This window comes from Camelina sativa, chromosome 11, assembly GCF_000633955.1.
Source record: "Camelina sativa cultivar DH55 chromosome 11, Cs, whole genome shotgun sequence".
NCBI lineage: Eukaryota > Viridiplantae > Streptophyta > Magnoliopsida > Brassicales > Brassicaceae > Camelina > Camelina sativa.
This window is the reverse complement of record NC_025695.1, coordinates 6,853,947-6,879,195: the sequence shown is the minus strand read 5'-3', so window position 1 is coordinate 6,879,195 and position 25,249 is coordinate 6,853,947. Positions and strand designations below refer to the sequence as shown.

The window sequence follows — 25,249 nt, the reverse complement described above, 5'->3', positions numbered from 1 at the left end:
GTTATCGAATGTGTTCTTTTTTATACATCTGTGTGCATTATATTTGGCAGTTGGTTCAATATAAAGGTAACTATATGAACATATGAACATAATTTGGTTAGTTGATGACTCACATCAGAGGAAACTTAGTTCATATTAACTTTTCTTAGATAAAGGATTACAATCACAAGATAACTCATATGAACTATGTATAATCAATATACGAAACTTACTGCAACCCATGGCATAACAACGAACCCCCAATTCAAATAGCTCAAATACAAAGTATACATAAACCAGAACACAAAAACAGAGAGAAAGAAAAAAACGAGAGCAGATAATTTGGTTTGCCGGATGAAAATAGAGTAAAAGTTAAGCTTCAGGTTTTTCAAAAATTATTATGTTTTGTATGTTTGAAAATTAATAAAAATGGAATATTTTCTAATTTTATAAAATCTTAAATGTTTACACATTTATACCACTTCTATTCTATTTAAAATTTTAAAAGTTTAAAAAACAATATTTTCAAAAATAAGAGACCCAAAATAAGAACCTACCAATAAAAGAAAAAATTTTATCTAAGAGATCATGGGTTCTTATATTCCAAACAGTACACAATTAATTCATAAAAAATTTAAGAACTCCCCTTATATGAACCCCCAATAAACTTGCTCTTAGTCTTTTGGCATCTCATAATAAGTTTGACATTCCCTTTCATGAACGTCGACCCTGGGGTGTACACTCTCTAAACTCTTTCGAGAGCCAGTTATGTCCCTATTGTATATCTTATCTTTGATTAATGACATCTACTTACGGTTCATAATTCTAAGTACCCATTATCCTGTTAAGTACCCTTTAAATCTTTGAAATCAAAATATTACTTTGAAGATGAGCTTTATAACACCCAAAAAGGAATAATTCATGAACACAATGATTAGTTAAGAGAAAAAAAAAAACCCGACATGGGCATAATCTTACGCTCACTATACCAATACAATAATCACCTAACGTATCATCATCATCCTTGATAGGAACAACAAAAAAGAAAATTAAACTCACTCCACTTCTTTGATAATTCTTCTTTGGCGCAGAGGTTTTGTGACAATTGTTCCTGGAGCACTGTGAGCTCTCCTTCGGTCTTCTTTTCTTCTCTTTGAATCGTTCACAGTTCGGATGATCCCCAATGCTTTGTATATTGGTTTTGGCAAGTGCCTGTGTCTGTATTTCACAAAATCCAAAACGTTACCATGTTAATACTGTTATCATTTGACAATCTCCAAAGTTAGAATAATGAGATAAAACCACAGTTTTTTTTGTCATGTACCTCACAATGCGCTTGACCTCAGGAAGATGCTTGTACCGGTTCTTGACAGCCTCATTGTACTCATGCTTCTTTTGTTCCCTTGGAAGAATCTGCAACACAAAACACCAACCAACATTGAGAATATGCAGTGATGCACTATCATGGCTTAGTCTGCGGTAACTTTTTTTCGGTTTTTATTTTGTATAAATCAATCTAATGCTAGTGTAACAAGAAAATTCACAGAATCTTACAACTCCCAATTGTTCTGATGCTTTTGCCTTCCATAGCCTGAGATTGGTGTCGTCACTGCCCGATAATACATATGTAGCATCACAGCTATACTTGACACAGAATACTCTACAAGAAAAAAGCAATTAAGTATCGAAAAAGCTTAGCCTAAAACAAATTAACAAGGCTGGTAAACCAGAACATCTGAATTTCAAGTATATACAGATTTGTTCACTAGATTGTACCTCTGCATCCTCTTCGTATGGTAGATTTCCCTGCTGTGACCTCCATTGTATGGGAAGATTCTCACGGATCGATCATATGAACCAGTAACAAATTCACGACCAGTTGGTGAAAAGTCAATATCCATCCTGTAGAAATGATGAAATTAGATAAATCACAATGCATTAGGATCATATCTTGTTAAATATTATAGCTGATTCTTGGGATTTATCATTCTTCATTCTTACACTGCAGAAACATGATCTTTATGCACGCACTTGGCTTCGTCCATCTTTCTACCATCAAAGCTATAGCAACTTCCATCTTCATTAGCCTATTCAGTTTCAACATGAGATGCAATTAGCACGTAAGCAAAAGACAAAGGCTGGTTTAGCATAACCCATCGGAGGAAAATTTCACTTTATGATTATCACTTACAGCTGTCAGGTTCATAGGCTCCATGGGGTTCCATGCAATTGAATTTGTTTTTGTCTGCCAAAAGAAAAGCAATTCGCAGACCACAGTTGCGATTTTTAAGTTTAAAGAGTAAAAATGGTTTCATATGACAAGAATGGCTGAACAAGTTTAAACTATACCATCATAATGATTCTCCTTGCTGCAGAAGACATGCGGAGATCATATATGGTTATGCTACGGTCGCTGGAAGATGAGAAATCCTCTAACAGTGTTAGAGAAAGCTCTGGAAGGTCTAGCACAGACAATCACATAACAGATAAACGTATAAAGTAGAAAGTATATTACCTAGCAGATGTAGCCAATATATCAGGCTCTCCCGGATTAAAGCGAACAGATATTACAGAGTCTGTTCCCCACTGGAAACTCTGAACTGGCGAAGCTCTAATTACAAAAAAGTAAAACCATAAGTACTGTTTAAATTAAATTATAACATGCACCAAAGATTTCTTTTAGCAGGAACCTGAGTACCTATTGTGATTCCATATTTCCAGTTGAGCTCCTGCCGTAGCAAAAAGCTCACCTTCAAACTGATGATCAACAGCCCTATAAATAAATTAAAATTAGCTCAAGTTTTTTCGAGCGATAGAATCATGAGAAACTGAATGAGGTTTAAAAAGTCTACCAGAAAGCATTCTTCCAGACATATTCCGCAGCTGGCTGAAAACAAGTGTAATAAGCTTGTAGTTATAGACCAGTAAGAGCAAGCACATAATAATACATTATTACAAAAAAAAAAAGGATTTTATAAGAAGCACCTCAATGAAATTTTCAGATGAAACGCTAGAATCTTCAAGTGTAGGACGAGGAACTTTCCACAGACGAACGCTGCAAAAATCCATTCATCTTAGTTTGACGGCATAGAATCTTAACAAAGAACTGGAACCTTTAAAACAATAAATGATTATCATATATTACGTGCAATCAGTTCCGCATGAAACCAATACATTGCCATCAGTTGACACTGTAAGGCCACGCACAGCACCTTGATGACCAGGGAATTGGCAAACTGTACGCCTGCAATGTTCCAAATTCAAGAATTCATTCACCAAAGCACAAAACATATAACTTAATACAGAACAAGAAAAAACTAAACGAAGATCAAATTAGTTCAGAAGAGATTTAGTTTTCAAGAATTTTAACCTTGAAGAGATATCCCAAAGACGAATATCTGCAGAGAAGAAAAACAAATATAGTATCAATTTCAGTAACATTAAAGGACATAAACAGGACAGCGTACACAAATTGCTTTGGCAAGTGATAGCAATCTTAAAATCACCAAACTTTGAGCAAAATCCCTATGCTATAATGCTACCAACTAATCACCAATATAGATCAAATCATCATCATCAAAGATTCCATAAAAAGTTAAAAACTTGGAGAAAACAAGAGGGTAAAAATATACTTTACCTCCATCCATAGAAGCTGAGAAGATTCCCTTGAGGTAATTTGGGTTCTTAGCCATACACGAGACTCCATCACGATGACCATCCATTGCTCCTACAAAAGGCCTTGCAAATATCTACAGGACAAAACAAAAACATCCACAAATTTGAGAAATTTTCCCAAAACAAATCATTGAAACTTCAAGGGAGATAAGCAATTGCAAAGACCTTTTCTAATTTGGCAGCAGTAAGAGCTCTCTTGTATTCCACAGCCTTCTCCATAGGTCGAAGACTTGGGTCAAAGTTGTGAAAGACCCTCTGGAAATCACAGAATTTGATAAGAATCTACAAGACAAAAAAAAAAAAAAAAAATTGAATCCTGATTTTTCTATGAGATGCAAAAATTACCTGAAGATCCTGACTTCTTTCTCGAGTGTATTCATCAACCGATCTCGATAACGTCTTAATCTTCATTGCTTACGACTACGCAAAAAGATCACGGCGGATACTATCGAGACTGAGAGATATGGTTCCAAGACAGAGAAACCCTAGAGGAAGGGTTTTGGGAGGGAGGAGTTGAAGAAGACGACAACACAGCTGGTTCTGTGATGGGCTTAATTAAACAATTATTTATGTATTAATGGGCCGTTTCTAATTTATTACGATGGCCCAAAATCTTTTACAAAGCTGTTGAATTTAAACTATTTTGACCCGATCCGAAGACATTGTAAACAGAACTAAGAAGAATTTTCTGCTTACCCACAAAATGCATGAGCTTTGAATATATCATTAACCATCGGACTTTTTTACTAGTTTGGTAGCAGACTAGCATTAGCACAAAGACTATCCCTTGAATTTGGACAAGTCAATATTCGCATGTTTTGAATTTCAATGTTTCTGTTTCTTAAAATTAAACAGTCTTAGATAAACACATTAAAAAATATAGGTGAGCTGAAATAACAGTTTTAAAATAGATATGCTTGTATTGACTAGACTACAAAAGCTAGTTAGCATTTTCTATGTAACAAAATAAACCACATGATATGTCCCAAGTATTCTTAAACTGAATAATCCACCTACCAAGCACATGTACTGTAGTTGGTTATTTAATTCATTTGTATTTATATTACAATCTCATCTAATCAAAAGTCAAAACTAGTACCTACTAGCACAACTTATCCGTACTTTTAGAATACATTCATGTGTTATTTTTCAATGGCCCAACCTAAACTGATAAGAGAACTGTTTAAGTGAAAGTGAAACTGTGAATTGGTCCTAAATGCATGCGGTACTTTAATTAGTCAATCTTGATTTACGCGTTAAGTTTTCAAAATCAAAACTCATCCAGGACTTTTCGAAATTAAAATTTAAGTTTATGTATGTTTGTTTTCCTGATATAAATGTGTAAACTTCTTGGAATTTAAATATACTGCAGTGTCATTTAATGAATGGATCATAAAGTAAACAAAAAATATTCTTAGCATATCTAACTAGTAGTATAATGATAAAAACTGCTTGTTGTTGTTAGCTTTGATAATTAGTACTTAATAATATAGTATTTTTGAAAAATAATAATAACCGCGTAAACAAAAAAAAAATCCGTTGTTTTGACTCAAAAGTCAAATTTTGGGTAATACTTTATTTTAATTTTACAAAAATTGGCATTGACTATAACAACACACAAAAACGCCAAGAGTGACACCAAAATGGGTATATATGTAAATTTCGCACTAAGTGTCATAAGAGCGACCCGTTCAAGTCATAATACTTGGTCAACACGCGATACTCTTGAGCTAACGCCGGGGGAATCCGACCTAAGTGACGAACTCTCGAATCATGACCGCTTCTTCGTGAATAAGTATATATATATATACACGTACTCCCTCTCATTTATTTGATTACCACATAACCATATCTCCTATTTTCTTTCAATAACCAAACCAAAAAAAAAGAACAGGAACTTTTTGTAATACTTTGTCGGTACAACTTAAGAAGAGAAAAGTACGATAAAATGAGAAGAGTTAGTTGGTCTACTGTTTTGATCGTGGTGTTGATGGTGGCGTTGTTTGTGGTAGAACACGTGGTGGTTCCAGCTGCGGCGGGAAGGGTTCTATCAGACAAATCTGATAACGGAAGTGCGAGGATGACGGTGGAGCAGATGAAGTCGACGGTGGATTCGTGGTTTCAACGTCTGGCGTCCGGTCCGAGTCCAAGAGGCCGAGGCCATTAAATTACTTTCTTTCTTTTTTGGTTCTGGTTGGAGGAGATTAATGAATCTCGATATACCAGAAGCNTCCTGCCGTAGCAAAAAGCTCACCTTCAAACTGATGATCAACAGCCCTATAAATAAATTAAAATTAGCTCAAGTTTTTTCGAGCGATAGAATCATGAGAAACTGAATGAGGTTTAAAAAGTCTACCAGAAAGCATTCTTCCAGACATATTCCGCAGCTGGCTGAAAACAAGTGTAATAAGCTTGTAGTTATAGACCAGTAAGAGCAAGCACATAATAATACATTATTACAAAAAAAAAAAGGATTTTATAAGAAGCACCTCAATGAAATTTTCAGATGAAACGCTAGAATCTTCAAGTGTAGGACGAGGAACTTTCCACAGACGAACGCTGCAAAAATCCATTCATCTTAGTTTGACGGCATAGAATCTTAACAAAGAACTGGAACCTTTAAAACAATAAATGATTATCATATATTACGTGCAATCAGTTCCGCATGAAACCAATACATTGCCATCAGTTGACACTGTAAGGCCACGCACAGCACCTTGATGACCAGGGAATTGGCAAACTGTACGCCTGCAATGTTCCAAATTCAAGAATTCATTCACCAAAGCACAAAACATATAACTTAATACAGAACAAGAAAAAACTAAACGAAGATCAAATTAGTTCAGAAGAGATTTAGTTTTCAAGAATTTTAACCTTGAAGAGATATCCCAAAGACGAATATCTGCAGAGAAGAAAAACAAATATAGTATCAATTTCAGTAACATTAAAGGACATAAACAGGACAGCGTACACAAATTGCTTTGGCAAGTGATAGCAATCTTAAAATCACCAAACTTTGAGCAAAATCCCTATGCTATAATGCTACCAACTAATCACCAATATAGATCAAATCATCATCATCAAAGATTCCATAAAAAGTTAAAAACTTGGAGAAAACAAGAGGGTAAAAATATACTTTACCTCCATCCATAGAAGCTGAGAAGATTCCCTTGAGGTAATTTGGGTTCTTAGCCATACACGAGACTCCATCACGATGACCATCCATTGCTCCTACAAAAGGCCTTGCAAATATCTACAGGACAAAACAAAAACATCCACAAATTTGAGAAATTTTCCCAAAACAAATCATTGAAACTTCAAGGGAGATAAGCAATTGCAAAGACCTTTTCTAATTTGGCAGCAGTAAGAGCTCTCTTGTATTCCACAGCCTTCTCCATAGGTCGAAGACTTGGGTCAAAGTTGTGAAAGACCCTCTGGAAATCACAGAATTTGATAAGAATCTACAAGACAAAAAAAAAAAAAAAAAATTGAATCCTGATTTTTCTATGAGATGCAAAAATTACCTGAAGATCCTGACTTCTTTCTCGAGTGTATTCATCAACCGATCTCGATAACGTCTTAATCTTCATTGCTTACGACTACGCAAAAAGATCACGGCGGATACTATCGAGACTGAGAGATATGGTTCCAAGACAGAGAAACCCTAGAGGAAGGGTTTTGGGAGGGAGGAGTTGAAGAAGACGACAACACAGCTGGTTCTGTGATGGGCTTAATTAAACAATTATTTATGTATTAATGGGCCGTTTCTAATTTATTACGATGGCCCAAAATCTTTTACAAAGCTGTTGAATTTAAACTATTTTGACCCGATCCGAAGACATTGTAAACAGAACTAAGAAGAATTTTCTGCTTACCCACAAAATGCATGAGCTTTGAATATATCATTAACCATCGGACTTTTTTACTAGTTTGGTAGCAGACTAGCATTAGCACAAAGACTATCCCTTGAATTTGGACAAGTCAATATTCGCATGTTTTGAATTTCAATGTTTCTGTTTCTTAAAATTAAACAGTCTTAGATAAACACATTAAAAAATATAGGTGAGCTGAAATAACAGTTTTAAAATAGATATGCTTGTATTGACTAGACTACAAAAGCTAGTTAGCATTTTCTATGTAACAAAATAAACCACATGATATGTCCCAAGTATTCTTAAACTGAATAATCCACCTACCAAGCACATGTACTGTAGTTGGTTATTTAATTCATTTGTATTTATATTACAATCTCATCTAATCAAAAGTCAAAACTAGTACCTACTAGCACAACTTATCCGTACTTTTAGAATACATTCATGTGTTATTTTTCAATGGCCCAACCTAAACTGATAAGAGAACTGTTTAAGTGAAAGTGAAACTGTGAATTGGTCCTAAATGCATGCGGTACTTTAATTAGTCAATCTTGATTTACGCGTTAAGTTTTCAAAATCAAAACTCATCCAGGACTTTTCGAAATTAAAATTTAAGTTTATGTATGTTTGTTTTCCTGATATAAATGTGTAAACTTCTTGGAATTTAAATATACTGCAGTGTCATTTAATGAATGGATCATAAAGTAAACAAAAAATATTCTTAGCATATCTAACTAGTAGTATAATGATAAAAACTGCTTGTTGTTGTTAGCTTTGATAATTAGTACTTAATAATATAGTATTTTTGAAAAATAATAATAACCGCGTAAACAAAAAAAAAATCCGTTGTTTTGACTCAAAAGTCAAATTTTGGGTAATACTTTATTTTAATTTTACAAAAATTGGCATTGACTATAACAACACACAAAAACGCCAAGAGTGACACCAAAATGGGTATATATGTAAATTTCGCACTAAGTGTCATAAGAGCGACCCGTTCAAGTCATAATACTTGGTCAACACGCGATACTCTTGAGCTAACGCCGGGGGAATCCGACCTAAGTGACGAACTCTCGAATCATGACCGCTTCTTCGTGAATAAGTATATATATATATACACGTACTCCCTCTCATTTATTTGATTACCACATAACCATATCTCCTATTTTCTTTCAATAACCAAACCAAAAAAAAAGAACAGGAACTTTTTGTAATACTTTGTCGGTACAACTTAGAAGGAGAAAAGTAAGATAAAATGAGAAGAGTTAGTTGGTCTACTGTTTTGATCGTGGTGTTGATGGTGGCGTTGTTTGTGGTAGAACACGTGGTGGTTCCAGCTGCGGCGGGAAGGGTTCTATCAGACAAATCTGATAACGGAAGTGCGAGGATGACGGTGGAGCAGATGAAGTCGACGGTGGATTCGTGGTTTCAACGTCTGGCGTCCGGTCCGAGTCCAAGAGGCCGAGGCCATTAAATTACTTTCTTTCTTTTTTGGTTCTGGTTGGAGGAGATTAATGAATCTCGATATACCAGAAGCTAAGCTGTATTCCATTCATTTGTTTCTTTATTTGTTTTTTGTTTAGTTCTTTAGGCAAAATTTATATATGTAGTGACAGAAACTAAAACCCTCAATATACATGTACATGTTTTTTACTTTTGTTGGTTGCTACCATAGTTTTAATAAGATTTTTATTCATCTGGTTTAACGATGTGGTTGTTGGGAACGAAATTATGTAAAAGAAAAAGACAGAAGGAAAAAAACGAGTGAGTCGTGCACGCCTTGTATGTATAATATGTAGCCGGCTGGGTCACCTTTCTACATTTTTTATTAGTAAGCTTTTGCCAAATCCTCAAGACAAGGAGAGGAGCCTTTGCATGCCATAAACTGAAGTTGGAGTGCGCACAAAGCATGAAGTTGAAGTTTCCGGGGATCAAACCAAAGATGAAAGATCCCGCACTCACTATGCCAAGCTTACTTTTTCTTCCCCAGTTATAGGGTATAAGAAGTAAAAGTAATTGATTAAAAGAACCAGGTTAAAAAATTTAGATTTGAAAGTGCACAAAAAGTTCCTACATGAAGCGATTTTTCTTTTCGAAAAAGAGAGATTGTGAACCCATTTCTTGGGAACAGACTCGATTAAACTAAGAAAATGACTAATTGTGCACATAAAACCACAGTTTTAAGTATTCTAAGGCTCTCTCTATCTTTCATATGCTCGGTCGCACTTCCAACTTTGGATTCACTCTTCTCTGTAGTCTGGATTTTCTTTCAGTATGATGAAACCTTCTAATATGGGCGACAACGGAATGTACCTGTAAACACGCCAAATAAAAAAGATTTTTGAGATTCGGAAATGTAAAACAGAGTTTTTGTTTCGAGTATGATAATGCNTAGCCATACACGAGACTCCATCACGATGACCATCCATTGCTCCTACAAAAGGCCTTGCAAATATCTACAGGACAAAACAAAAACATCCACAAATTTGAGAAATTTTCCCAAAACAAATCATTGAAACTTCAAGGGAGATAAGCAATTGCAAAGACCTTTTCTAATTTGGCAGCAGTAAGAGCTCTCTTGTATTCCACAGCCTTCTCCATAGGTCGAAGACTTGGGTCAAAGTTGTGAAAGACCCTCTGGAAATCACAGAATTTGATAAGAATCTACAAGACAAAAAAAAAAAAAAATTGAATCCTGATTTTTCTATGAGATGCAAAAATTACCTGAAGATCCTGACTTCTTTCTCGAGTGTATTCATCAACCGATCTCGATAACGTCTTAATCTTCATTGCTTACGACTACGCAAAAAGATCACGGCGGATACTATCGAGACTGAGAGATATGGTTCCAAGACAGAGAAACCCTAGAGGAAGGGTTTTGGGAGGGAGGAGTTGAAGAAGACGACAACACAGCTGGTTCTGTGATGGGCTTAATTAAACAATTATTTATGTATTAATGGGCCGTTTCTAATTTATTACGATGGCCCAAAATCTTTTACAAAGCTGTTGAATTTAAACTATTTTGACCCGATCCGAAGACATTGTAAACAGAACTAAGAAGAATTTTCTGCTTACCCACAAAATGCATGAGCTTTGAATATATCATTAACCATCGGACTTTTTTACTAGTTTGGTAGCAGACTAGCATTAGCACAAAGACTATCCCTTGAATTTGGACAAGTCAATATTCGCATGTTTTGAATTTCAATGTTTCTGTTTCTTAAAATTAAACAGTCTTAGATAAACACATTAAAAAATATAGGTGAGCTGAAATAACAGTTTTAAAATAGATATGCTTGTATTGACTAGACTACAAAAGCTAGTTAGCATTTTCTATGTAACAAAATAAACCACATGATATGTCCCAAGTATTCTTAAACTGAATAATCCACCTACCAAGCACATGTACTGTAGTTGGTTATTTAATTCATTTGTATTTATATTACAATCTCATCTAATCAAAAGTCAAAACTAGTACCTACTAGCACAACTTATCCGTACTTTTAGAATACATTCATGTGTTATTTTTCAATGGCCCAACCTAAACTGATAAGAGAACTGTTTAAGTGAAAGTGAAACTGTGAATTGGTCCTAAATGCATGCGGTACTTTAATTAGTCAATCTTGATTTACGCGTTAAGTTTTCAAAATCAAAACTCATCCAGGACTTTTCGAAATTAAAATTTAAGTTTATGTATGTTTGTTTTCCTGATATAAATGTGTAAACTTCTTGGAATTTAAATATACTGCAGTGTCATTTAATGAATGGATCATAAAGTAAACAAAAAATATTCTTAGCATATCTAACTAGTAGTATAATGATAAAAACTGCTTGTTGTTGTTAGCTTTGATAATTAGTACTTAATAATATAGTATTTTTGAAAAATAATAATAACCGCGTAAACAAAAAAAAAATCCGTTGTTTTGACTCAAAAGTCAAATTTTGGGTAATACTTTATTTTAATTTTACAAAAATTGGCATTGACTATAACAACACACAAAAACGCCAAGAGTGACACCAAAATGGGTATATATGTAAATTTCGCACTAAGTGTCATAAGAGCGACCCGTTCAAGTCATAATACTTGGTCAACACGCGATACTCTTGAGCTAACGCCGGGGGAATCCGACCTAAGTGACGAACTCTCGAATCATGACCGCTTCTTCGTGAATAAGTATATATATATATACACGTACTCCCTCTCATTTATTTGATTACCACATAACCATATCTCCTATTTTCTTTCAATAACCAAACCAAAAAAAAAGAACAGGAACTTTTTGTAATACTTTGTCGGTACAACTTAGAAGGAGAAAAGTAAGATAAAATGAGAAGAGTTAGTTGGTCTACTGTTTTGATCGTGGTGTTGATGGTGGCGTTGTTTGTGGTAGAACACGTGGTGGTTCCAGCTGCGGCGGGAAGGGTTCTATCAGACAAATCTGATAACGGAAGTGCGAGGATGACGGTGGAGCAGATGAAGTCGACGGTGGATTCGTGGTTTCAACGTCTGGCGTCCGGTCCGAGTCCAAGAGGCCGAGGCCATTAAATTACTTTCTTTCTTTTTTGGTTCTGGTTGGAGGAGATTAATGAATCTCGATATACCAGAAGCTAAGCTGTATTCCATTCATTTGTTTCTTTATTTGTTTTTTGTTTAGTTCTTTAGGCAAAATTTATATATGTAGTGACAGAAACTAAAACCCTCAATATACATGTACATGTTTTTTACTTTTGTTGGTTGCTACCATAGTTTTAATAAGATTTTTATTCATCTGGTTTAACGATGTGGTTGTTGGGAACGAAATTATGTAAAAGAAAAAGACAGAAGGAAAAAAACGAGTGAGTCGTGCACGCCTTGTATGTATAATATGTAGCCGGCTGGGTCACCTTTCTACATTTTTTATTAGTAAGCTTTTGCCAAATCCTCAAGACAAGGAGAGGAGCCTTTGCATGCCATAAACTGAAGTTGGAGTGCGCACAAAGCATGAAGTTGAAGTTTCCGGGGATCAAACCAAAGATGAAAGATCCCGCACTCACTATGCCAAGCTTACTTTTTCTTCCCCAGTTATAGGGTATAAGAAGTAAAAGTAATTGATTAAAAGAACCAGGTTAAAAAATTTAGATTTGAAAGTGCACAAAAAGTTCCTACATGAAGCGATTTTTCTTTTCGAAAAAGAGAGATTGTGAACCCATTTCTTGGGAACAGACTCGATTAAACTAAGAAAATGACTAATTGTGCACATAAAACCACAGTTTTAAGTATTCTAAGGCTCTCTCTATCTTTCATATGCTCGGTCGCACTTCCAACTTTGGATTCACTCTTCTCTGTAGTCTGGATTTTCTTTCAGTATGATGAAACCTTCTAATATGGGCGACAACGGAATGTACCTGTAAACACGCCAAATAAAAAAGATTTTTGAGATTCTGAAATGTAAAACAGAGTTTTTGTTTCGAGTATGATAATGCAACACAAGGGGTTTCGAGGAACAACATACTTCTCGGTTGCGAGTTCGGCTCTCTCCCCAGCAGCAAGGAGAACTGGTGTCGAGTGTGTTTGGAACCCCGTGATTGTCTTCGGTCGACCCGCCTGTCCAACCACATCAACTGCTTGTCCTACCCGCACTGGCACTGAGATAGGCTTCAGGTTCTCGTCCACCGTAAGCATCATTCTTGGCTACACACTCAAACCGCATTGTGTTAGTAGATAAACATTGCTTAGTCCATTACAAAAAGTCATGGATAGAACATTGCACTCACCTGCATCGCCAAAACAATGAAGTAGAGCACATAGTGGTATTTCCCCAGTATGATGGATTGCATGTCAAGGCAGGCATGCAACAATGTCACTATACCAGCAAGAGCGGTTCTGGGTACAAAACACAACACCCTTGTTTAGGATTCACAGGGTGGAACTTTGAAAGCCAAAAATATTCATAAAATATACGTTACGACTTACGGCGATAGCAACAGCCGTTCAGAGTGAAAGGGACTGAGAGTTAATAGACCCTTTCCCATATGCACAAACCCCTGAGCAATACGCACCTGCATTATGACTTAACACAATGAGAACAAACCTAGAATATGTTGAACCTACGTTCCTTGCATGAAAATATAATAAAATAATGATAACACATTACACAGAAGAGAAGGCTGGCATCCTTGTAATAATAGCTGGAAAGATTTCTGAGCAANTATATCATTAACCATCGGACTTTTTTACTAGTTTGGTAGCAGACTAGCATTAGCACAAAGACTATCCCTTGAATTTGGACAAGTCAATATTCGCATGTTTTGAATTTCAATGTTTCTGTTTCTTAAAATTAAACAGTCTTAGATAAACACATTAAAAAATATAGGTGAGCTGAAATAACAGTTTTAAAATAGATATGCTTGTATTGACTAGACTACAAAAGCTAGTTAGCATTTTCTATGTAACAAAATAAACCACATGATATGTCCCAAGTATTCTTAAACTGAATAATCCACCTACCAAGCACATGTACTGTAGTTGGTTATTTAATTCATTTGTATTTATATTACAATCTCATCTAATCAAAAGTCAAAACTAGTACCTACTAGCACAACTTATCCGTACTTTTAGAATACATTCATGTGTTATTTTTCAATGGCCCAACCTAAACTGATAAGAGAACTGTTTAAGTGAAAGTGAAACTGTGAATTGGTCCTAAATGCATGCGGTACTTTAATTAGTCAATCTTGATTTACGCGTTAAGTTTTCAAAATCAAAACTCATCCAGGACTTTTCGAAATTAAAATTTAAGTTTATGTATGTTTGTTTTCCTGATATAAATGTGTAAACTTCTTGGAATTTAAATATACTGCAGTGTCATTTAATGAATGGATCATAAAGTAAACAAAAAATATTCTTAGCATATCTAACTAGTAGTATAATGATAAAAACTGCTTGTTGTTGTTAGCTTTGATAATTAGTACTTAATAATATAGTATTTTTGAAAAATAATAATAACCGCGTAAACAAAAAAAAAATCCGTTGTTTTGACTCAAAAGTCAAATTTTGGGTAATACTTTATTTTAATTTTACAAAAATTGGCATTGACTATAACAACACACAAAAACGCCAAGAGTGACACCAAAATGGGTATATATGTAAATTTCGCACTAAGTGTCATAAGAGCGACCCGTTCAAGTCATAATACTTGGTCAACACGCGATACTCTTGAGCTAACGCCGGGGGAATCCGACCTAAGTGACGAACTCTCGAATCATGACCGCTTCTTCGTGAATAAGTATATATATATATACACGTACTCCCTCTCATTTATTTGATTACCACATAACCATATCTCCTATTTTCTTTCAATAACCAAACCAAAAAAAAAGAACAGGAACTTTTTGTAATACTTTGTCGGTACAACTTAGAAGGAGAAAAGTAAGATAAAATGAGAAGAGTTAGTTGGTCTACTGTTTTGATCGTGGTGTTGATGGTGGCGTTGTTTGTGGTAGAACACGTGGTGGTTCCAGCTGCGGCGGGAAGGGTTCTATCAGACAAATCTGATAACGGAAGTGCGAGGATGACGGTGGAGCAGATGAAGTCGACGGTGGATTCGTGGTTTCAACGTCTGGCGTCCGGTCCGAGTCCAAGAGGCCGAGGCCATTAAATTACTTTCTTTCTTTTTTGGTTCTGGTTGGAGGAGATTAATGAATCTCGATATACCAGAAGCTAAGCTGTATTCCATTCATTTGTTTCTTTATTTGTTTTTTGTTTAGTTCTTTAGGCAAAATTTATATATGTAGTGACAGAAACTAAAACCCTCAATATACATGTACATGTTTTTTACTTTTGTTGGTTGCTACCATAGTTTTAATAAGATTTTTATTCATCTGGTTTAACGATGTGGTTGTTGGGAACGAAATTATGTAAAAGAAAAAGACAGAAGGAAAAAAACGAGTGAGTCGTGCACGCCTTGTATGTATAATATGTAGCCGGCTGGGTCACCTTTCTACATTTTTTATTAGTAAGCTTTTGCCAAATCCTCAAGACAAGGAGAGGAGCCTTTGCATGCCATAAACTGAAGTTGGAGTGCGCACAAAGCATGAAGTTGAAGTTTCCGGGGATCAAACCAAAGATGAAAGATCCCGCACTCACTATGCCAAGCTTACTTTTTCTTCCCCAGTTATAGGGTATAAGAAGTAAAAGTAATTGATTAAAAGAACCAGGTTAAAAAATTTAGATTTGAAAGTGCACAAAAAGTTCCTACATGAAGCGATTTTTCTTTTCGAAAAAGAGAGATTGTGAACCCATTTCTTGGGAACAGACTCGATTAAACTAAGAAAATGACTAATTGTGCACATAAAACCACAGTTTTAAGTATTCTAAGGCTCTCTCTATCTTTCATATGCTCGGTCGCACTTCCAACTTTGGATTCACTCTTCTCTGTAGTCTGGATTTTCTTTCAGTATGATGAAACCTTCTAATATGGGCGACAACGGAATGTACCTGTAAACACGCCAAATAAAAAAGATTTTTGAGATTCGGAAATGTAAAACAGAGTTTTTGTTTCGAGTATGATAATGCAACACAAGGGGTTTCGAGGAACAACATACTTCTCGGTTGCGAGTTCGGCTCTCTCCCCAGCAGCAAGGAGAACTGGTGTCGAGTGTGTTTGGAACCCCGTGATTGTCTTCGGTCGACCCGCCTGTCCAACCACATCAACTGCTTGTCCTACCCGCACTGGCACTGAGATAGGCTTCAGGTTCTCGTCCACCGTAAGCATCATTCTTGGCTACACACTCAAACCGCATTGTGTTAGTAGATAAACATTGCTTAGTCCATTACAAAAAGTCATGGATAGAACATTGCACTCACCTGCATCGCCAAAACAATGAAGTAGAGCACATAGTGGTATTTCCCCAGTATGATGGATTGCATGTCAAGGCAGGCATGCAACAATGTCACTATACCAGCAAGAGCGGTTCTGGGTACAAAACACAACACCCTTGTTTAGGATTCACAGGGTGGAACTTTGAAAGCCAAATATTCACAAAATCTAACGTTACGACTTACGGCGATAGCAACAGCCGTTCAGAGTGAAAGGGACTGAGAGTTAATAGACCCTTTCCCATATGCACAAACCCCTGAGCAATACGCACCTGCATTATGACTTAACACAATGAGAACAAACCTAGAATATGTTGAAACTACGTTCCTTGCATGAAAATATAATAAAATAATGATAACACATTACACAAAAGAGAAGGCTGGCATCCTTGTAATAATAGCTGGAGAGATTTCTGAGCATGCCAGCTATCCTTGCATTGTTGGTTCCAGCGCCTATCAAACCAAGGGAGATAATTGCTGCCTGTAGGACCAGATGAAACATCAATCTACCGCTGCATAGCAAGTCAATGAAATAACTACTAACTCAACCATGTGGCAAAAAGATAACTCACCATGGCAACATCTGGATCTGTGTCATGGCTTAGCCGGCTCAGAGTGTCAATAACAGTCACCTGGAATATAAAGAAGTTAAGAGAGTAACAGCAGTATTCTTAAGTAGAAAAGTAAAATTAGTTTTACAAAAATAACATTCACCTTTGGGTTTGATATACATAGGAGACCAAGAGCCAGAGGCACTGCTTGCCGAATATTCTGTTCTCCATACTGAAGCACACGCTCCAAAGAACGTATCTCCATATCAAGACCCAATTCTTCAGACATAGCAACCATTGCTAATCCAATCACAGCAGGACCCTGGTGGATATCACCTTTCTCCAGATGCTCTCCACACTGAGCCAGAAGGTCTTGTACCTAAATAATTTGAAGAGTCAGCGACTAAACTAGAAAGCAGTGAGTAATCTAATTCAACCACTAGCACACTTGATCAGATACCTTAAGGACATTCCCAGTTCCAGCATATGCACATGAAAGAAGTGTCATTTCACAATACTTTCTGATTTGCTCATTGAACGTCTTTGAAACTTCTGCAGTAGCCTCCACGCTTTCCTGCTCGATATTGTAAGAAGTTAACACTAATAAGCGGGAAATAATGATCAGGTACACGAACAAGAAAATAATCAAGTACGACTCCCTGCCTACCTGTTTGCCAAGGTACAAAAGTCCAAGTCCAAGAGGCAAGAAACGAGTGAGGGCTTCACCCAGTTCTGCCTCGCTCCGATCCATCAAAGCAAATATAATAGATTGCGCAACCTCTTCATTGCACGAACCAACGTAAACCATCCCCAAACTAAGTGCAGCAAACGCAATCACATCGAGAGGTGCTTTTGCATCATTTAGTATTGGAGACAAACTGCTTCTTATCTATTCAAACAGCGAGCATGTTGTTTTCTTGTCAACAGAACATTCAACTAAGAACTATAGGTAAGAAAATAAAATGTATTCACCTGATCATTTTGCNAATGCATGCGGTACTTTAATTAGTCAATCTTGATTTACGCGTTAAGTTTTCAAAATCAAAACTCATCCAGGACTTTTCGAAATTAAAATTTAAGTTTATGTATGTTTGTTTTCCTGATATAAATGTGTAAACTTCTTGGAATTTAAATATACTGCAGTGTCATTTAATGAATGGATCATAAAGTAAACAAAAAATATTCTTAGCATATCTAACTAGTAGTATAATGATAAAAACTGCTTGTTGTTGTTAGCTTTGATAATTAGTACTTAATAATANAATGCCTGAGAAAGAGAGCTGAGTGAGAATGCATGGCAAAAAGTAATGAGCACACATTCCCATAGAATAACAAATGAAACTCACAGGTTCACAATCATTCTTAATGCCACAATTAACAATCCCAACTCCCAGCAGAGCTCCAGCAATGACGGGATTATCATTAACATGGTAATATTTGTCGAGTTGAGCTAGTCCGTCGTCCACATTCCACAAATGAATCATACCCTATAATTGTGAAACAACAAGGTCGTGATACAATTTTTACTTCGAATATATGAACATAGCTTAGTCAATTTATCAAGTACGAAGAGGCATACCAGACTAGCAGCTGCACTGGTCTTGCCATGATCTTTATTTTTGAAGAGCCAGCTTCCAGCCGATCCAGTCGTTGAGTCTGATGGTACTGTCATTAATTTGTCCTGCAATAAGGAAATATATCAAAAGGCAGCTTCCAATTTTCTTCTTATTTTGCACAACATAAGATTCTGTAATCATACCTGACCGAAACCAGCATTTACAAATGCATTCACAAAAGTCGCAGACAGATTTTGTCTAGCTGAATCAACACTTGGACCAGCGCTAGCTCTGCCATCAAGCAAGTGAGCCTGCCAAATTTTAGTGAACAGGTAAGGTAAGGCACCGGCATGAACATATCATGTAACCAAATAAACCCGTAACAGGCATAATATTCAATTAAACTGATATACCTTGTAGATGTCTTCTGGCGTCTTGGCCTCCATGACCTCAATATCCCTAGCAAGTGTCAGATATCCTTCACTCAACTTAGTGTTGTTAACAATATCTTGTAGGGCATCTTTGTCATCGTTATTTGCAACCATCTCCTCGTCAAGCTCAAAGGTGATACCCTGCATGAAGAAATAACAACAGAAAAATAAGTACAAGAAAATAAATAATCGGGTATGCACCTTTATGCTGATTTAAATTATTAAGAACTTACATGACGTGCAATCATGTAGCAGAACTGTTTCTTTTTTAGCAGATCGGTACATGAGGTAAATACTTGCTTCACATACTGCCAGAAAGATACATAAGTTAGAGGAGAGGTTTTCCCAGCTGCCCCCATGTTTCAGTAAGAGTATATTAAGTTCTATCTAAAGATTAGAACCCAAACCTGCATGTTATCAAGAAATAATGCAATTTGCAGAGCGTTTGGATATTCTGCAAACTTCATGTAGATCATGTAAGCGATATCCAGAACCAACATGTCATCTGGTCCTGGAAGATACCTGAACAAAAACATACAACATCAAAGGGACTGATCATGTAAATAACAGTATGGGTGATCTAAAACCATAAATGAGGGTGAATCGCCTGTCAAATGAATAAGATCAACATATTGGATTTACTTTGCTGCACTCGTGAGATAGTTGCATGTCCTCTTGAAATTTGTGCTGTCAACATGCTCAAGTAAGAGATCAAGATCCTCAACATCCATTAAAAGGTCAACAGCTTCAGTTTCGGCATTATGCTGCAAAGAACAAAATGGAATCCTTCAAAAATGGGAAAAAACAAGTGCAAGTTTCAAGCCTACCAAAGGAACATTTATTATTTAGATATACAATGGAAACCCTTTCTTATTACAAGGGGCCATTGGACCAAGAAAAATAACTATGACAACATTGACAAGGATCTCACCTTCATGTGAAATGAAACAATTTGCTGCACAAGATCCATTAAGTCTTCAATAGAGGACTCTTCACCCTGACACAACAGAAAGAATGAGCATATAACCATATTTCAGTAACGATTCTAAAATTCATCAACAGGCCGGTAGAGAAAACCAAAGATTATCCATGACTCCACGAGTGAAAGAACAGTGCCAAAGACCAAATTTTTTTCTAACCTGACGCATCGTATACTCTTCTGCAATCTCTCCGGCCAAATTCCTGACATACTCATGACCCCACGATCCAATGTCACCCTCTGATCCAGTCAACCTATAGTTTAAGCTTTCCTGAAAGAAGAGTATCGTATAACCAAGGATTAGCAACAAATAACTTTGTCAAATTCTACCAAGAACCACGAAATACAAATCTGGTAAGGCACATCATAAGAGGAAAACAAAAAGGAGAGTGAAGCTAATAGCAATACGTAAGAAACTCCTACAACAATAGCAAGAAAGCGTACCCTTTCACCTTCAGCAGACATGGTCAATGCCAGGACAGAAAGTATATCAGCCAACATTTTCTGCAAAAACAGCGAATACGATACTCAATAGAAGGAGCAAGAAGGTGAAGATGAGAAACGACTTAAAATGTTTGAAAGCGTACTTTGAGATCAGACTCCGCCATTGTTACATGAAATGCCTTGAGAGTTGCATAATGAGGACGGAGAAACTTGAGGGGTTTTGGAACTGATGTCATGGAGCTTGTTGAGTCACGAATTTCCTTCCTACAAACCAAAAAATACCGAATCAAGATTAGACTACGAAATAAGAAGGAAAAATAAACATGAACAAAAATCCATAAAACAAAAATCCAACGAAGATGATCAGAATATTTCCAGCCGACGGTTAATAGATATAAGAATTACCTCATGCTTTCAAGAGCAGCCTTCTGCAACTCAGGATTGGGGTCCTGAACTCTCTCAACATAGAGCTCCAGGTTCTGCTTTAGCTGCAAGTCCTCCTCAGACTGCAATAACATAAAAAAAACAAACTGAGTCAGCTAGCAATCAAACTATCTATAGCCCCATACGGCCATACCCATAGTACAAAAGGCTATGAGAGTAAACCCCAACAAGAAGTTTTCTATCTCCCCAGAACTTCGTAATCCTTGTTTCTAAATAGCAATGTGACATTCAATCTACCGAAGCGGTGAACAGCTTATCAGCTAAACCAAGTAAAACTGTTTCAAGTTAAAGCACGATTCCAAAAGAGAACTCACCAGGTCATCTTCCTTTTTATCATCCTTCTTCTTAGGATCCTTAGAAGGAACCTTCGTCGTAGCTTCATCCCGCTTGGCACCACCGTCAACGCTGTTCGGATCCGGAACTGGAGCCATTATAGTCAGACTAGCACCCGATCAAACGCGACGAATCCAAAACAATGATAACCGAAATCCGAAACTAGTTATGATCTCTCGCCGAAACCCTAAGTCGGAAAATTTCACGTTGAGAGATTAAAGAAGAAGAAGAATTATGCCTTTCTTTTTCTTATGTAACTCATAGCAATAAAAAAGTTCTTCTGTAGAAAAGACAATTACCAAATAATAAAAAGTGACTGTAACACTTATACCGGAGAAGATTACCCCTCGATCAAGAATTCCACTATGGGCTCAGCCGCTCAGCCCATATATTATCGAGCTTTTCATTGGGCCTTACTTTTCTGTTATATATGTTCTCTCTTTTTTTTCCTTTTTTTTCGGGGTTAAAACCTCTATATAAACAATTTTTAAAGCTGATTACACACACAAACAAAAAAAAAATATTCCAACAACATCCATTTTATTTATTAGATCAAATTTTAAATTAGAACGAAACAATAGCAACAAAATGGATCGGATTTAAAAATTCGAACAACAGAATAATAACAACCATTTATTAAAATACGTTACATGTCTTAGTCTCTACACGGCTATTTTAGATACATTTCGCAGTATTTGTCCAACTCAGATACTTATGACTCCTTTAGATAATGAAAAAGGAAATAACATTTAATTGTATTTTCTCTCGATTTTTTTCCTTTTTAATTAAATGGAGAATCTTTAAAACTTCACCGATAATTAAAGAAAGAAAAAAAGGGAAAAAAAAAAAGAATGGAGAAGGCAAGAAGAGCCAAAAGAGGGCAAAGCTGTGATTAAACAAACAAACACCGTCACCTCCTTGTCAACGGAGAGACAAGATCGTGTTTTCTCGAACCTTCCACGAGATTTTTCTTCTACTAAGAGCCATCGAAACCCCAAAGACGAAGAGACTAGAGACGACGAAGACGAATAAGAAGAAAAAATCAATCAAAGACCTTTGTGGTTAATCGGATTCAGGAAAAGTGAATAAGCGAAAGAGAGAAGAAGAAGAAGAAGAAGGAGAAGGTGAGATGGGAGTTGATTATTACAAGGTTCTACAGGTTGATAGAAGCGCTAGCGACGATGACCTTAAGAAAGCTTATCGAAAACTCGCTATGAAATGGCATCCCGACAAGAACCCTAACAACAAAAAAGACGCTGAGGCTAAGTTCAAGCAGATCTCTGAAGCCTACGATGTATGTTTTTTCCAACCATCACTGCCTCTCAATATCAACTATGATTTGCTTCCCAAAGTTTTAATTTTTATTCCTAGTTTAAAGAGTTTTTTTGCTCCTCCCTTTGATTCTGTCGGCGGTCACGAACTTGATTCTAATTTTTTTGATTTGATATGCAATTAGTCAGATTTCACGATTTCGTGTTCACGAATCATAGTATGAAAGTAAAAGATGCTTGCTTTATAGGTCACTGCCTTGTGGACTGAATCGAATTAGCCAATATGATCCCCAAAGTTGTAATTTTTGATTTCTATGCTGATGTTATTACTTCAATCTCACTAAGATTGTTTTCAGTGTGTAGCTAATGTTGGTCTTGGATTTGAGTTGTTTTTTAGGTTCTTAGCGATCCTCAAAAGAGAGCTGTGTATGATCAGTACGGTGAAGAAGGGTTAAAAGGGAACGTGCCACCTCCCAATGCTGGTGGTGGAGCTTCCTACTTCTCAACAGGAGATGGACCTTCATCTTTCAGATTCAATCCCAGAAGTGCGGATGATATATTCGCTGAGTTTTTCGGGTTCTCGACCCCGTTTGGTGGTGGAGGTGGTGGCAGTGGAGGGCAGAGGTTCTCTAGCCGCATGTTTGGTGATGATATGTTTGGTGATGGAGGAGGAGCTGGACATCTTCATCATCACCATCACCATCATCACGCTGCAGCTAGGAAAGTGGCTCCTATCGAGAACAAGTTACCTTGTAGCCTTGAAGATCTCTACAAAGGAACCACCAAGAAGATGAAGATCTCCAGGGAGATTGTAGATGTTAGCGGGTATGTGATCAAACTCAGATACCAATCCTATCACACTTGCAAAGTAACCTCCCAAGTATGAACATATATGAAACAAAATAATCAAGCTTTACAGTTTCTGTAACATTATCTATTGCATTCCAGAATGGATTTGAGAGGGATTGATCAATGCTTTATATAAACTTCCCCTGCTTTATTACCTGTTTGATTTGAGGTGGCCTTAGTTATTTTCTTGACAGTATCTAATTCTGTCTTCTTCTACGAAATGCAGCAAGGCAATGCAAGTGGAAGAGATTCTAACGATTGGAGTGAAACCAGGGTGGAAGAAAGGCACAAAGATCACATTCCCAGAGAAAGGAAATGAGCATCCGGGTGTGATTCCAGCGGATCTTGTATTCATCATCGACGAGAAACCTCATCCGGTGTTTACTCGTGAGGGCAACGATCTGATTGTCACACAGAAGATATCACTAGCTGATGCCTTAACAGGCTACACCGCAAACATAACGACCCTTGATGGTCGTACGCTTGCTGTCCCTGTCACCAACGTGATCCATCCAGAGTATGAAGAGGTGGTTCCTAAAGAGGGAATGCCACTTCAGAAAGATCAGACAAAGAAAGGGAACTTGAGGATCAAGTTCAATATCAAGTTTCCAGCTAGATTGACTGCAGAACAGAAAGCTGGGTTTAAGAAGCTTCTTGGGTGATGATTAAAGCTTATGTCTTGTGATTTGTGGAGATTGGGATAATTTGGTTATATACGATTTATAGGGAATTCTCTCCCTCTTGGATTAATTTTGTGTTGTTAAACAAGTCTTTTATTAAAAAAAAGAATAGTTCTTTAAAGATTCTGTTACATGTCATTTAGAAACAAAAATTGAAGATCACAAAAACTTTTAAAAGCCTTTTTTGTCTAGAGTATGAAATTTACTCTTTGGTGAGGGGAGATCCGATGCCATGACGGCGTGTGGGGAACGCGAGGAAGAAGCCACCACAAATTACACCAATGACAAAAGGCAAACTGGTAAGGATCTCCCTGGTTTCCGCGGAAGGAACAGGGAATAAACAATGGGTTACGTTCTGATCAAACATGGAGATTGCGAAGAAAACTAGCATTGACATGATTGCGTGCACAAAATCAAGAGTCTTTAGCTTATACTTTTCCTTCTCCTCCTCAGTTAGAGTAATCGATCCATCCACCACATATAGCCCTGTCCATGTCGCCAGTCCGTACCTAACCTACAACATTGAGTTCTGATATGTCATATGAATGTTATGGATGCATGGTATGTAAATGTGATGACAACAAATATGTATATTATACCTTGCGGTTTGGGTCTCTGATGGAGTCGGTAAAGGAAAAGATGAAGCAAGCAAGGGCGGATCCACGTTAGAGTAGGGAGGGGCAGTTGCCACTGTTAAATTTTTTTAGACTAATGCTATTTTATAACAGTTTTGAATTATGCCCCTGATAATAAATGTTTTTTTGCCCATGTTACTCAGTTTTTTCTATATTCACACGTTTTTGACATCAAATGCGTCTTCCAATCTATACAAACCCAAGTTAAAAGTCCAATTTGTCTATTTATTTTACCAATATTACAACCCCGTATACTTTTAATAGCATTGTGTTACTTAAAAAATTAACCAAATTTTTTAAATGGGTTGTCTTTCTTAAATAAAATTTGAGTTATATTTTTCACCAAAAAACTTGAATTCTTATAGAATTTTTTTTCCGTTTCAGTTAAAATTTGCCTCGGCTAAAATTTTTTTCTAGATCCGCCACTGGAAGCAAGAGATGGCGCATACGAAGATGAGGAAGCAGGTGAGCCAGCGACTGGTGATGGTGGGACACTGACCTTGATGGGTTAGGACCGGACACATTATTTGAAAACTCATGACCGAACCGGTGGGGAGTAGATTTGACAATTGAGCAGTTCCTTTGAATGTTTTCCTCACAACTTTCTGTGCTTTCGACTTCGGTTTTCTTGGTGCAGCCGGCAAGGATGCTATCAATGACTGCTTTGTCTCCTCCATCACTGGTCTTTTTTTT

The 25,249-nt window shown here is 36.7% G+C and overlaps 8 protein-coding genes, 1 long non-coding RNA gene and 1 pseudogene across 9 annotated transcripts; 5 read left to right on the top strand and 5 right to left on the bottom strand.

Moving 5' to 3' along the window:
* On the bottom strand, positions 855-4,168 carry LOC104722050 (DDB1- and CUL4-associated factor 13). Its single transcript, XM_010440147.2, has 16 exons — positions 4,000-4,168; positions 3,820-3,909; positions 3,617-3,728; positions 3,350-3,377; positions 3,125-3,223; positions 2,965-3,034; positions 2,832-2,866; positions 2,678-2,752; positions 2,495-2,590; positions 2,329-2,392; positions 2,171-2,224; positions 1,981-2,066; positions 1,756-1,881; positions 1,534-1,639; positions 1,304-1,392; positions 855-1,197 (listed from the first exon to the last, which is right to left on the bottom strand). The coding sequence occupies exons 1-16, from the start codon at positions 4,063-4,065 to the stop codon at positions 1,035-1,037; spliced, it is 1,359 nt and encodes a 452-aa protein (XP_010438449.1). The 5' UTR covers positions 4,066-4,168; the 3' UTR covers positions 855-1,034.
* Positions 5,343-5,874, top strand: LOC104722055. Its single transcript, XM_019233010.1, has one exon. The coding sequence runs from the start codon at positions 5,603-5,605 to the stop codon at positions 5,819-5,821; it is 219 nt and encodes a 72-aa protein (XP_019088555.1). The 5' UTR covers positions 5,343-5,602; the 3' UTR covers positions 5,822-5,874.
* On the bottom strand, positions 5,859-7,352 carry LOC104727703 (DDB1- and CUL4-associated factor 13-like). Its single transcript, XM_010446786.1, has 8 exons — positions 7,179-7,352; positions 6,999-7,088; positions 6,796-6,907; positions 6,529-6,556; positions 6,304-6,402; positions 6,144-6,213; positions 6,011-6,045; positions 5,859-5,931 (listed from the first exon to the last, which is right to left on the bottom strand). Exons 1-8 carry the CDS (start codon positions 7,242-7,244, stop codon positions 5,859-5,861), a joined length of 573 nt encoding a protein of 190 aa, XP_010445088.1. The 5' UTR covers positions 7,245-7,352.
* LOC104722051 lies at positions 8,526-9,229 on the top strand. Its single transcript, XM_010440149.2, has one exon. The coding sequence runs from the start codon at positions 8,782-8,784 to the stop codon at positions 8,998-9,000; it is 219 nt and encodes a 72-aa protein (XP_010438451.1). The 5' UTR covers positions 8,526-8,781; the 3' UTR covers positions 9,001-9,229.
* LOC104722052 lies at positions 9,919-10,426 on the bottom strand. The gene is made up of 3 exons (XR_757106.2): positions 10,251-10,426; positions 10,074-10,163; positions 9,919-9,982 (listed from the first exon to the last, which is right to left on the bottom strand). It is a non-coding gene; the product is annotated as an uncharacterized LOC104722052 (long non-coding RNA).
* LOC104722053 lies at positions 11,598-12,301 on the top strand. Its single transcript, XM_010440150.2, has one exon. The coding sequence runs from the start codon at positions 11,854-11,856 to the stop codon at positions 12,070-12,072; it is 219 nt and encodes a 72-aa protein (XP_010438452.1). The 5' UTR covers positions 11,598-11,853; the 3' UTR covers positions 12,073-12,301.
* On the bottom strand, positions 12,619-13,723 carry LOC104727702 (26S proteasome non-ATPase regulatory subunit 2 homolog B-like). Its single transcript, XM_010446785.1, has 5 exons — positions 13,661-13,723; positions 13,480-13,565; positions 13,281-13,389; positions 13,019-13,197; positions 12,619-12,911 (listed from the first exon to the last, which is right to left on the bottom strand). The coding sequence occupies exons 1-5, from the start codon at positions 13,721-13,723 to the stop codon at positions 12,839-12,841; spliced, it is 510 nt and encodes a 169-aa protein (XP_010445087.1). The 3' UTR covers positions 12,619-12,838.
* LOC104722054 lies at positions 14,689-15,392 on the top strand. The gene has a single exon (XM_010440151.2). The coding sequence runs from the start codon at positions 14,945-14,947 to the stop codon at positions 15,161-15,163; it is 219 nt and encodes a 72-aa protein (XP_010438453.1). The 5' UTR covers positions 14,689-14,944; the 3' UTR covers positions 15,164-15,392.
* LOC104722049 lies at positions 15,710-21,416 on the bottom strand (annotated as a pseudogene).
* Positions 21,935-23,991, top strand: LOC104722048 (dnaJ homolog subfamily B member 13-like). Its single transcript, XM_010440146.1, has 3 exons — positions 21,935-22,415; positions 22,790-23,217; positions 23,468-23,991. Exons 1-3 carry the CDS (start codon positions 22,251-22,253, stop codon positions 23,901-23,903), a joined length of 1,029 nt encoding a protein of 342 aa, XP_010438448.1. The 5' UTR covers positions 21,935-22,250; the 3' UTR covers positions 23,904-23,991.

What these genes read in the sequence shown, in the direction of transcription:
- LOC104722050 (XM_010440147.2), bottom strand. Translation starts at nt 4,065, where the DNA reads ATGAAGATTAAGACGTTATCGAGATCGGTTGATGAATACACTCGAGAA. An exon ending in GTCTGGAAGAATGCTTTCTG is followed by an intron (nt 2,753 to 2,831) that starts GTAGACTTTTTA and finishes ATTTATTTATAG; the next exon opens with GGCTGTTGATCATCAGTTTG. An exon ending in CATACGAAGAGGATGCAGAG is followed by an intron (nt 1,640 to 1,755) that starts GTACAATCTAGT and finishes TTTTTCTTGTAG; the next exon opens with AGTATTCTGTGTCAAGTATA.
- LOC104722055 (XM_019233010.1), top strand. Translation starts at nt 5,603, where the DNA reads ATGAGAAGAGTTAGTTGGTCTACTGTTTTGATCGTGGTGTTGATGGTG.
- LOC104722051 (XM_010440149.2), top strand. Translation starts at nt 8,782, where the DNA reads ATGAGAAGAGTTAGTTGGTCTACTGTTTTGATCGTGGTGTTGATGGTG.
- LOC104722053 (XM_010440150.2), top strand. Translation starts at nt 11,854, where the DNA reads ATGAGAAGAGTTAGTTGGTCTACTGTTTTGATCGTGGTGTTGATGGTG.
- LOC104722054 (XM_010440151.2), top strand. Translation starts at nt 14,945, where the DNA reads ATGAGAAGAGTTAGTTGGTCTACTGTTTTGATCGTGGTGTTGATGGTG.
- LOC104722048 (XM_010440146.1), top strand. Translation starts at nt 22,251, where the DNA reads ATGGGAGTTGATTATTACAAGGTTCTACAGGTTGATAGAAGCGCTAGC. An exon ending in AGATCTCTGAAGCCTACGAT is followed by an intron (nt 22,416 to 22,789) that starts GTATGTTTTTTC and finishes GTTGTTTTTTAG; the next exon opens with GTTCTTAGCGATCCTCAAAA. An exon ending in GAGATTGTAGATGTTAGCGG is followed by an intron (nt 23,218 to 23,467) that starts GTATGTGATCAA and finishes TACGAAATGCAG; the next exon opens with CAAGGCAATGCAAGTGGAAG.